Genomic DNA, 12549 nt, shown 5'->3' on the forward strand with positions numbered 1-12549 from the left:
TATGACTGAGAGTGACAAACACACTGAGACTGAGAGTGGCACACACATCAGTTATACTGAAAAGTTAGTTTTGAATAAAAAGCTTAGAAAATATATATATTTTTTCCATAATCCTTATTTCATTATGTTACATTTCACGCCGGTGGATATCATAATGTTACATCCCACCCCAGGGTATGTTACAACTAACCCAGACTATGGGGTGAATTGTAACATTTCACTCCTCGTGTTTGAAACTAAACCATGCATTTTCTGTTTGTGTTGCAAAGATAATAGTTATCTCATTTAATAGCAGACACTTGTTACTAGTTTGAATCACATTTTAAACACACAGGCTTAAAAGTACTCTTAGATATAGTTAGAAAGGTCAAAAATGTTACAACCATCCCCACTCTACCTACTTTCAGTAGTCACAAAAAGGAATTATATATAGCCTATTCAAACACATTCAGATACATTTTTTTACATTAAATAAAGCACATAATCTGCATTTGAGATTATCATTGTCATATGCTACTTTGTCAAATAGTAATAATAATAATAATGATGATAATAATAATAATAATAATAATAATAATAATAATAATAATAATAATAAATACTGTGTATTGAAATACACGTGTGCTGTGAATAGCCTGCTATTTTGTCACCAACAAAAATTGTTTGCGACAACAAAATGCATCTGAAAATCATTTTGAGGCCATTCATTGAAGTAAATGCTAGATTTGTTCTATTTTATAAATATTCGACACATTTTTGTAGCCTATCTGACGGTGTAACACTTGAATGAGTGGCAAGAGAAACACGCATTTTGAGAATCAGAGGATTGTGCCTAAACATAAATGAGTAGCCTATCTCTGTACACGTTGAACGGATTCATCCGAAATAATGTCTTTACTCATACACTTTTATTATTTTGTCAGTAGGCTAATTGTAGTCAGATTTACTTTTCTCGTGTCCATTGGGTGAATAGCCTATCGATTGCAATTTTACAATATTTAATCTCATTTTAACATGCTTTCAGCATGTCTAAAGATATTCCGTGTTAATAAGAAAGATAAAAGAGTATCCGGTGTGAAGTAATGCGGCTAAAGCCAAATGAAGCGTCACGTGCTCGCGCGTTCTGTTCACTAGAAGTTTGGCGTGTCACATCAAGGGAGAATCCCGACCAACATAGATGCGCCAAACCCTTTCGCAGTTTTTCTTTGGATAATGGCTTTTCTTGCTCCACACCTGAAACAGTCTGACATGTTTTGGGATAAATCACTCAAGATTTGTTCATTTTAAAGAAAATCGAAGGACTTACGGCGATAAGAGACAAAAACTGCATTTGAAAGAGACAAATGGATCGCAGCGAGTCTCAGTCTCGTACCAGAACGGATTTTTCTGCGGTACACTGAAAGTAAAGGAGATGCTTATGGGAACCTCCAATTCCTTATCTATAAGGTGACTTATTTGTTTTGTTTTGTAAGTTGTGTTTCAAAACAATTTTTCGCCACAATATGTTTTTGTGTAGAAAATTTGAAATAATGTAGAAAGATGCAAATATTCATAGCATCATTATTTTCCACGACAATTGTGCGCAGATTTTTCAGATAATATTGTTTAATGTTTTTTTTATTTTTTTTATTCAACTTCAGGAGTAGCCTATATATTGATTCATTATACATTTTATTCTCTAATATGTAAAGCTAAGAGGTTATTGGGATGTAGCTTGATATGCATCTGACAAGTGCTTATCTCTTCACTATACAAAACCTCGACAATCAACTGTCCTTCATTTAATGCACACATAATATGGCAAGCCGTATTAACATTCTCCCTTTATTATGTTTTATTTGTCGAATTATTTTTCAAAATATTATTTTTAATGACTAGTTTCTACTGGCTACATCTAGTCACTGTTTCACTAGCAATTTGTTCATTAGATGATAGTGCTTATTACAATATTTAATACTACAAATGTAATATATATATATATATATATATATATATATATATATATATATATATATATACACACACAGTCTAGTCTTGAACTCTGTTGAAATGTGAAATATGTTGTACAATATGGTAAAAGTAAAACTGTACCAACTATACAATTTACATGCACACTAGCTTTGAATGTTTGATATCTGAACTATCGAACTCATTGACAAATTTGTCTTACTATTAACTGGGTAATAGTCAATAGTAGCACAAACTAATGAATAATTTATATTTAGATAATGGTGCTTGATAAATACTAATGTTCAATTAATAATATCTTGCTATTAATCAAACTGAATTCTAATGAAATTTCAAAACTAATGAATTCACTATTGGTTTTACCTTAAACAAATTGTATTTTTTTTTATTTATTAACTTCTTAGAAGTTGTGCCCTCAGATTGTTCTTTCTTGAACAGCCATAGACCTTCTGGTAGAGGCAGTGGGCTTGCGTCTATTTTTAGAGGCGCCCTAGAATGATTTGAACCAATATGTTACATTGTTCTCTGATATCTACATAGAGTGTACGTGGCTTATTTAAGGGAAAAAAATGTCCAGATACAGTTTTACAGGTCCATTTACAGCCCTATAAATTGTCCCTAGTATGTAATGACCTGTTTTTGCCTTATTTGGAAGAGTCATGAATATTAATGTTGAGCTCTGCTCTGATTGGCTTATTTCAGCAGCTCACAGCAGTTCAGCTCGTGAGTGCTGACCGTTCTGACAGAACACAGACCGACTAGATGACACTTTAAAAAGAACATCTCAAATGGAGATTGATAAAATGCAGCTTACTTGTTTATTGGTGTTGTCAGATCATCCGCGCTTGAGAAAGAGCTCGCGTTCGTGCGGTTGCCAGATTTCAGTAATTAAATCCCCTAAACAGAGCTTCTCTCTAAAAAAAAACCTCTATGCTATCCGGTAATTTACCTAGACATGGCCAATCTGGCAAAAATATGTACGAGCATATGATCTGAAAACAACAATAAACAAGTAAGCTGCATTTCAGCAATCTCCATTGATTATCGTTTTAACTTATCATCTAGACATACCCACCTCAGACTATCTAGACAATGCGGTCTCTAAGAAACTTTCAATGTAATCAGAAATTGTTTAAACAGCTAGTCAATAAGTGGATAAATTACTTACTACTTGCAGGAATATATTGTAATTGCCCCTTTGTTCAGTTTAAGACACTGAGTGAAGCTTGCTTGAAATGGGCCGAACAAACGAACGATTTGTTGTGGTATATGATTATAATAAACCTCAACCATGTGTCATGAGAGCCGTTTTTGCTATCTTCGAGTGTCTTGTTTACTATCAGTAGATTCGGCTTGTTTGGACATATGTAAATGTTGGGGGCGTGCATATAAATACCGATCTTTTAAGGCTGAATTGTTTACACGTTTTGAAGTTTCCGTTTCAGCTAATTCCGTTTACCACCCTAATACTCCAAGACCTAATAAGACGTTTTTTCATGAGATCGAAAACTTCTTTGGAGACATTGTTCTTCAGTATTAACTGCTTTTGATTGCGGGTGACTTTGATATTCACATTTGTCAAACCCCTTTGGTTAAGGATTTTACCAATCTGATTAATAACTCTTTTGACTTTATTCAAATGGTTAAAACTTTATTAATAATATTCTGTGGGGTATACGAGGGTATCACCTCCACCCAGGGGCACACCAGCGAGCCCTCTGTCCCACCTTCTTCACTCCAGCACCACCGCCTCGGGCAGCCCTCGTGGTCTTCATCCATCCACGCTGCCCGACCTCCTCAGCACCGCGATCCCCCTCAGTAGCGAGGGCTCTTCGACAGCATGTCCCTCCTTCCTCCCGGGTTTCGGCACCAGTGTAACAAGGTACTTAGATGGGAAGGAAGGAGGCGGGAACCGGCGAACATTCCACAAACTTTAATTAAATAAATAAACAAAACGAAAGTAACGCAGGCAGCCCCTCACGGATGACTGCCCACAAACACACTCACAATCAAATGCAAAGAGCCCCTTACGGACGACTGCCCACACAAACACACAACAGAACGTAAACAAAACATAACATAACACAAAATCCAGGCCTGGTCCTCTCTCGTCTTCCACTGCCTTCGCTCCTCCTTTTATGCTCCCGTCACTCGGCCGCGAGACGAAACCGGTGTGGCGCGCAGCTGGCACTCATTAGCACTCATCACCAGCCCGCTCTCATGGTTCCTCGCCCGCTGCTTGCCACAGACATCATCCCATACAAAAAAAATAGCATATTGTGATAAAAGGTCATTATTTTCCATAATGTAATGATAAAAATTTAACTTTCATATATTTTAGTTTCATTGCACACCAACTGAAACATTTCAGGTCTTTTATTGTTTTAATACTGATGATTTTGGCATACAGCTCATGAAAACCCCAAAATCTCAAAAAAATTGCATATTTCATCCAAACAATAAAAGAAAAGTGTTTTTAATACAAAAAAGGTCAACCTTCAAATAATTATGTTTAGTTATGCACTCAATACTTGGTCGGGAATCCTTTTGCAGAAATGACTGCTTCAATGCGGCGTGGCATGGAGGCGATCAGCCTGTGGCACTGCTGAGGTGTTGTGGAGGCCCAGGATGCTTCAATAGTGGCCTTAAGCTCATCCAGAGTGTTGGGTCTTGCGTCTCTCAACTTTCTCTTCACAATATCCCACAGATTCTCTATGGGGTTAGGGTCAGGAGAGTTGGCAGGCCAATTGAGCACAGTAATACCATGGTAAGTAAACCATTTATCAGTGGTTTTGGCACTGTGAGCAGATGCCAGGTTGTGCTGAAAAACCATATCCATAAAGCTTTTCAGCAGATGGAAGCATAAAGTGCTCCAAAATCTCCTGATAGCTAGCACCATTGACCCTGCCCTTGATAAAACACAGTGGACCAACACCAGCAGCTGACATGGCACCCCAGACCATCACTGACTGTGGGTACTTGACACTGGACTTCAGGCATTTTGGCATTTCCTTCTCCCCAGTCTTCCTCCAGACTCTGGCACCTTGATTTCCGAATGACATGCAAAATTTGCTTTCATCCGAAAAAAGTACTTTGGACAACTGAGCAACAGTGCAGTGCTGCTTCTCTGTAGCCCAAAGTGGCTTGACCTGGGGAATGTGGCACCTGTAGGCCATTTCCTGCACAAGCCTGTGCACGGTGGCTCTGGATGTTTCTACTCCAGACTCAGTCCACTGCTTCCGCAGGTCTGGAATCGGTCCTTCTCCACAATCTTCCTCAGGGTCCGGTCACCTCTTCTCGTTATGCAGTGTTTTTTGCCACACTTTTTCCTTCCCACAGACTTCCCACTGAGGTGCCTTGATACAGCACTCTGGGAACAGCCTATTCGTTCAGAAATTCCTTTCTGTGTCTTACCCTCTCGCTTGAGGGTGTCAATGATGGCCTTCTGGACAGCAGTCTGGTCGGCAGTCTTACCCATGATTGCGGTTTTGAGTAATGAACCAGGCTGAGAGTTTTTAAAAGCCTCAGGAATCTTTTGCAGATGTTTAGAGTTAATTAGTTGATTCAGATGATTAGGTTAATAGCTCGTTTAGAGAAACTTTTCATGATATGCTAATTTTTTGAAATAGGAATTTTGGGTTTTCATGAGCTGTATGCCAAACTCATCAGTATACAACATAATAGAAGACCTGACAATAAAAATATTTATTGTTACAATAAAAGACCTGAAATATTTCAGTTGGTGTGCAATTAATCTAAAATATATGAAAGTTTAATTTGTATCATTACATTATGGAAAATAATGAACTTTTATCACAATATGCTATTTTTTTTAGAAGGACCTATAATATAATATAATATAATATAATATAATATAATATAATATAATATAATATAATATAATATAATATAATATAATATAATAAAGTATATTAGTCTGGTGACTAAATTAAAAAAAAATTACTAGCCAATGGCGATTCTATTGCCAAGGCGTATGTAGAGGGATGCTAGTATCAAATCAAGTCAAATTGTATTAAAGAAAGAAAAAAGATAAAAGATAGGTTTATAATTTGGCTTAAAATTCAGACTCTGTGGAGACTCATTTTAGGGATAGAGGAAGACTATTTCACAATTTCGGGCCAGCCAACAACAGAAAAGGCCTGGTCACCCCTCCACTTAAAGGTGTACTATGTAGTATTTTTGCAGTAAAATATCCAAAAACCACTAGGCCAGTGTAATATATTTTGTTCAGTTGAGTACTTACAATATCCCAAATGTTTCCAACTATTTGTAAATTGTGAGAAAATTGCTATTTTAACCAATGAACCTGGACGTTTCAGCATAGCGTTTGAGGTAGTCGCCTGTCAATTGCGTCATATCTGCGCTACCCTCGGTTTTATTTGGCAGAAGCGCTTTTCTCTTAGCAGTGTGAACATGTCACAGCAGCGCCAAGCGAACGCACAGAGTAACGTCATAACATCATTTTAAACACACTTAAATGTATCTAATATGGTAAACAGAGCTGCTTTACCTTATAATCATGACCGGAAACAGGGAAGTGCCGGCGCCCGGCAACTGTGCCCTGTCCCATCACAATAAAAGCCCTGGTGCTCGTGAGGCGGGTATTTGTGTAATAATCGCTCCAGCAGCCGTGCTCAGCTCCACAACACTCGGTCCTGTCCGGTTCACAAACTAATAGTTTTTTTTAACCGGTTCTTTTAAGTGAACCGGGCGAACCAGTTCACCAAATCGGACTAAATTGTTCTAAACAGATCGCGTCTCAAATCAGCGCTGATCACACAAGTTACTTTAGTTGCTCACTTTCTGACATGACCATCCCTCAGAATAGAAATAAACGAATGTCTTGAATTATATTTTGTAACTCCAACCGTTCACTGAACTGAGACATGTTTTGCTGAGAGAACCGGTGAACTTACGAGCAGCTGATACTGAGCATGCGCATGTAACTGTACGTGCAGTGGTTCTTGGATCAGCAGTAATCAAAAAATGTTTCTTTCGGACGCGTTCGATTCTGAGAATCGACGAGCCGATGACCAGAGCCTCTTCATACACACAATGCTCTTCTAGACTGGACTATTTGCCTTTTTTCTGGCTACAACGGAGTTCCCACTGGACTTCAGCGCAAGACTACAGCTAGCCGTCAAAAACAGGTGAATTTAAACAATGGCTTAGTGGCTAAACGCATCTTGTTGTCATGTAAGGGACCTGTTCTTGTTGGATATAAATTTTATTTGCATTTTGTGTCTGTTAAGAGGCACAAAGACACCCTTTACGTTTATGCCCCCATAACTGCCGTTTTAACTGAGTGAGGGCGCTGGGCATTAACTGTAACAGCTCCATGTTGCAAGCACCAATGCGGTTTGTTTTTTTTCTCCTATAGATTGTTTACAAAGATATAACGATCAAGATAAACTTAAAAATTCACCGGAGTTGTCCTTTAAGTTTCCTTAAACAGTCAAATACACAAAATTATGTAAAAATGTCCATCTTTAGTGAGTATTCACATAAACACAGTCGGTTATGTCTAATGCATACTGTAAAAAAAACGTAATTTTACGGTAATAGTCTGTATTCTTTTACAGAATTTTCCTGTTTTTTCATTATACAGTGAAATGCCTGTTGTTTTACAGATATTTGCTGTAATTTATATTTTGACTATTAAATTTACGGAAATTGCTTGTATTTTGGTATTACATCAAATTTCCGTTTTTTAAGAGGAAATTTCTGTATTTTTGCATAAGTTTGATTAATATTTTACAGATTTTTTCTGTAAAAATAGAAAAAAGGAAATTAATGTATAGAAATAGGCTAAGCAGTCATTCAACATTTGTGTTTGTGTATATATATATATATATATATATATATATATATATATATATATATATATATATATATATATATATATATATATATATAATTATTTATTTAGTTTTTCACATAAACACTGGAATTGGCCTACATATGCAAATGTATCAACACTTCAGAAATAATATTTTTATATTATATAGTTTAATATTTGTATAATATTATATAATTAATAAAACACATTTTAATACATTCAAAAATAATGTATATTTACATAACATTAATTAATAGATGAGCATATATGTAGCCTACCTTTTATAGAAATGAATAAAAAGAAGGTTTATGGAATTTGTCTTTTAGTTTAATTATTTGCTTTTTAAATAATTATAAGATTATTTAATAATATAATAATGTGTGTATGCACGTCATTTCGTGTTTGGTTAAAAGAGCTGGTAAATCGGGTAAATCAGTCTTTGAAGTTAACAGACTTCCATCACTACTGCAACTGATCACATCTTGTTCCGCTTGTCAAAAGTAAGCCTATGTCTGCTGCGTTTGGTGTTTTATTACGCATTTATTTTCATAATATCGTAAAATAAAATAATATAATAACACTTTCTTACTTTAAGTACGATGATATTTAAATGACAGTCATAAAGATTTTAAATATTCGAAGTCGAACTGAAGGAATTCCCGCCTTGGCGCAAGGATACATTCCCTTCTAAGCACACAGTGGGGCAAATGCGCGTGCGACAGGATCACTTGACCTTCAGCTTTGCCGTGGCCCATCAATCTTGGATGATGTGAGGCGCAAATAAACAGGTAAAGTGCATGTATTTTAATTAAAAAAAAAAATGTTTTACCGCTTTGAATCCTGTTGACTGTGTTTATATTAAACTTGGGCTCAGCCCGTTAACGTAATGATTTAAATTCTTTATAATGTTTAAACTTTATAATGTTAAGGCTTCAGGTGATGGTAGCCTACCGTGTAAAGTTATTTTTTCCTTCTTTTAGCTGGATTGTATCTTAACTTACTTAATAGTTTTAGTTTTAGCTTTCTGTTGCATTTTGTTACCAAATGCTATTTTGGCGTCGTCTAAAAGCTCAAAAATGCCGTCGACGAAATAGGGCGATTTTTTTTTTTTTTCCGTCGACGGCTGTTTGGCAATAAGTTTACCTCAGGTGAAAAACGCCATTTTTTGAGCTTAGACGACGCATACATCCGACTATATAACTTACAAGTAGTCAGTTGTAGACGTCGTCTAAGCTCAAAAATGCCGTTTTTCACCTAAGGGAAACATTATTTGACAAAAAGCCGTCAACGGAAAAAATCTCGCTGTTTCGTCGACATGTCCCATACACTTAACGTTACATGCTTGTTTTTGTCTCTCCCTGCAGATAAGTTGAGAGCTGCCAAAATCAAGATCAGGAAGAAAGGTGATCGTTGTTGCACCATGTAAATATGTTTGCAGATTACACTTGTAATAGTTGTAGTGTTTCAGTGAAAACTAAAAGGTTATGTAACGTTAACATCAAGCACTACACAGAAATGAGCCACATTACCTAACTTATATGCATGTTGCATGTCATGCTTCAGAAATTACAGCAGTCATCTTCATCAATAAGTTTCTGGAAAAAAAAATGGCTGCATGGATCTGCTTGGTTACAAATATTCTTAAAATATCTTCCTTTGTGTTCAGGAATAATTAATGACTGAATTTTTGTATTAACTAACCCTTAATAAGAAAATAAGCAATCAATTAAGAAATCAATTCTTTGTTTATATGATTTTATCAGATGTGTATTACTCTGGCAAAATATATTACTCAACATGAGTCTTGTATTATGTACGCGTGAGCAGCGCGTATTTTTTTCGGCGCCCATGTTAATCAATGAGTGCATTCACACCGGGAGCTGGAGCAGCACGTGAGTCTCAAGCAGGAGCGTCGCGTGAGCAGCAGTGAAGCGGGGTTTTCGGCTGCGACCCTATTTTTGCTGCGCTCCTGACGCTCAATTAAAGTGAAAGCACACTTTTAAAGGACAAAATAAATGTGATTTCACACAAAAAGTGCCTAAAATGCACACAGGAAGCACGTGTAGTGTATTTGAACAATAACGAGTATGTCAGAGCAGAAAACGAAGAATAAAAAATATCTGGAAGATTTTAGCAATTTAAACTTGTTTTGATTATTCAGTTTGGGTGAAAGTATGGTTATGATTATAAAAAAATAAAGTAAACTAGCCAGAAAATATAACAAACTTTTGTTTAGTTTAGTATTAATATTCAGACAGGTAAAGGCTCTCGGTCTGCCGCTGCAGTCACGGTGTAAAGCGAAAGCACACTTTTGATGGACAAAATAAATATAATATCTCAAAATGCACACAAGAAGCACATGTGGTGTGTTTTAACAATAACTGGAGTATGTCATTAAAGAAAACGAAGAATAAAAATCATCTGTAGAAGATTACCCATTTAAACTTGTTTTAATTATTCAGTTTGGGTGAAAGTATTATAAAAAGTAAAGTAAACTACCCAGAAAATATAATAATTTATTTTAGTTTAGTATTTAATACTCAGACAGGTATAGGCTCTATCATTGTGGGAGCCGCTGCTGTGACGCTGCACCAACGCTTCCAGTGTGAATACTCTCGCGCGTCTGCAGCTGCAGTCACGGTGTAGTTACGCTGAAGTGCTGCTCACGCGCTGCTCACGCTTGCGGTGTGAAACAGGCGTTAAGGTCAAAGTGATGTCTGATAGCCCTTCAAGCAACTCAAATGCAGCCTGTGGCATTCTTGATAGAATGTCCCTTTCTGGTGAGTACATGGTGTACTATTTAGTAATTTTTGGGAAATGATGATGTTATAATACATTTATTGTATTAATTTATACAATATACATTCATTGCATTTATATGTAAAGAATTTGTAGGGTCCGCATCCTCACTTACACTCACACGCGCATCCTCACAAACACGCGCATCCTGACAAACACTCGCACGTGTATCCTCACATACACTCACACGTGTATCCTCACATACACTCACACGCGCATCCTCACATACACTCACACGTGTATCCTCACATACACTCACACGTGTATCCTCAGATACACTCACACGTGTATCCTCACATACACTCACACGTGTATCCTCATATACACTCACACGTGTATCCTCATATACACTCACACGCGCATCCTCACATACACTCACACGCGCATCCTCACATACACACTCACACGCGCATCCTCACATCAACACACTCACACGCGCATCCTCACATCAACACACTCACACGCGCATCCTCACATACACACTCACGCGCATCCTCACATACACACTCACGCGCATCCTCGCTTACACTTACGCGCGCATCCTCACTTACACTCACACGCGCATCCTCACTTACACTCACGCGCATCTTACTTACACTCACGCGCATCCTCACTTAAACTCACGCGCATCCTCACATACACTCACACGTGTATCCTCACATACACTCACACGTGTATCCTCATATACACTCACACGTGTATCCTCACATACACTCACACGTGTATCCTCACATACACTCACACGTGTATCCTCACATACACTCACACGTGTATCCTCACATACACTCACACGTGTATCCTCATATACACTCACACGTGTATCCTCACATACACTCACACGTGTATCCTCACATACACTCACACGTGTATCCTCACATACACTCACACGTGTATCCTCATATACACTCACACGTGTATCCTCACATACACTCACACGTGTATCCTCACATACACTCACACGTGTATCCTCACATACACTCACACGCGCATCCTCACATACACTCACACGCGCATCCTCAAAAACACTCACATGCGCATCCTCACAAACACTCACACGCGCATCCTCCCATACACACTCACGCGCATCCTCACATCAACACACTCACATGCGCATCCTCACATACACACTCACACGCGCATCCTCACATACACACTCACACGCGCATCCTCACATACACACTCACACGCGCATCCTCACATACACACTCACACGCGCATCCTCACATACACACTCACACGCGCATCCTCACATACACACTCACACGTGCATCCTCACATCAACACACTCACACGCGCATCCTCACATACACACTCAAGCGCATCCTCACATACACACTCACGCGCATCCTCACTTACACTTACGCGCGCATCCTCACTTACACTCACACGCGCATCCTCACTTACACTCACGCGCATCCTCACTTACACTCACGCGCATCCTCACTTACACTCACGCGCATCCTCACTTACACTCACGCGCATCCTCACTTACACTCACGCGCATCCTCACTTACACTCACGCGCATCCTCACTTAAACTCACGCGCATCCTCACTTACACTTACGCGCGCATCCTCACTTACACTCACGTGCGCATCCTCACTTACACTCACGTGCGCATCCTCACTTACACTCACGCGCATCCTCACTTAAACTCACGTGCGCATCCTCACTTAAACTCACGCGCATCCTCACATACACTCTCACGCGCATCCTCACATACACTCACCCGCATCCTCACATACACTCACCCGCATCCTCACATACACTCACCCGCATCCTCACATACACTCACCCGCATCCTCACATACACTCACCCGCATCCTCACATACACTCACCCGCATCCTCACATACACTCACCCGCATCCTCACATACACTCACCCGCATCCTCACATACACTCACGCGCATCCTCACATACAC

General features: G+C 38.5%; 1 protein-coding gene across 6 annotated transcripts in view; it reads left to right on the top strand.

The window, feature by feature from the left end:
* The first annotated feature begins 1140 nt into the window (after positions 1-1140).
* The window catches only part of cacna1ha (calcium channel, voltage-dependent, T type, alpha 1H subunit a), a 152844-nt gene continuing 141435 nt past the window's right edge, over positions 1141-12549 (top strand). For 3 of the 6 annotated variants that reach the window (XM_067419522.1, XM_067419529.1, XM_067419539.1), the window contains exon 1: positions 1141-1446. In XM_067419522.1, coding sequence (XP_067275623.1) covers positions 1412-1446 — 35 coding nt within the window. In that variant the 5' untranslated portion in view covers positions 1141-1411. Of the gene's footprint in view, positions 1447-8567; positions 8617-9192; positions 9251-12549 lie in introns of those variants that run through there. The other 3 variants (XM_067419547.1, XM_067419564.1, XM_067419557.1) reach the window with 3 other exon arrangements.

Source organism: Pseudorasbora parva, chromosome 2 (assembly GCF_024679245.1).
Source record: "Pseudorasbora parva isolate DD20220531a chromosome 2, ASM2467924v1, whole genome shotgun sequence".
Lineage (NCBI taxonomy): Eukaryota > Metazoa > Chordata > Actinopteri > Cypriniformes > Gobionidae > Pseudorasbora > Pseudorasbora parva.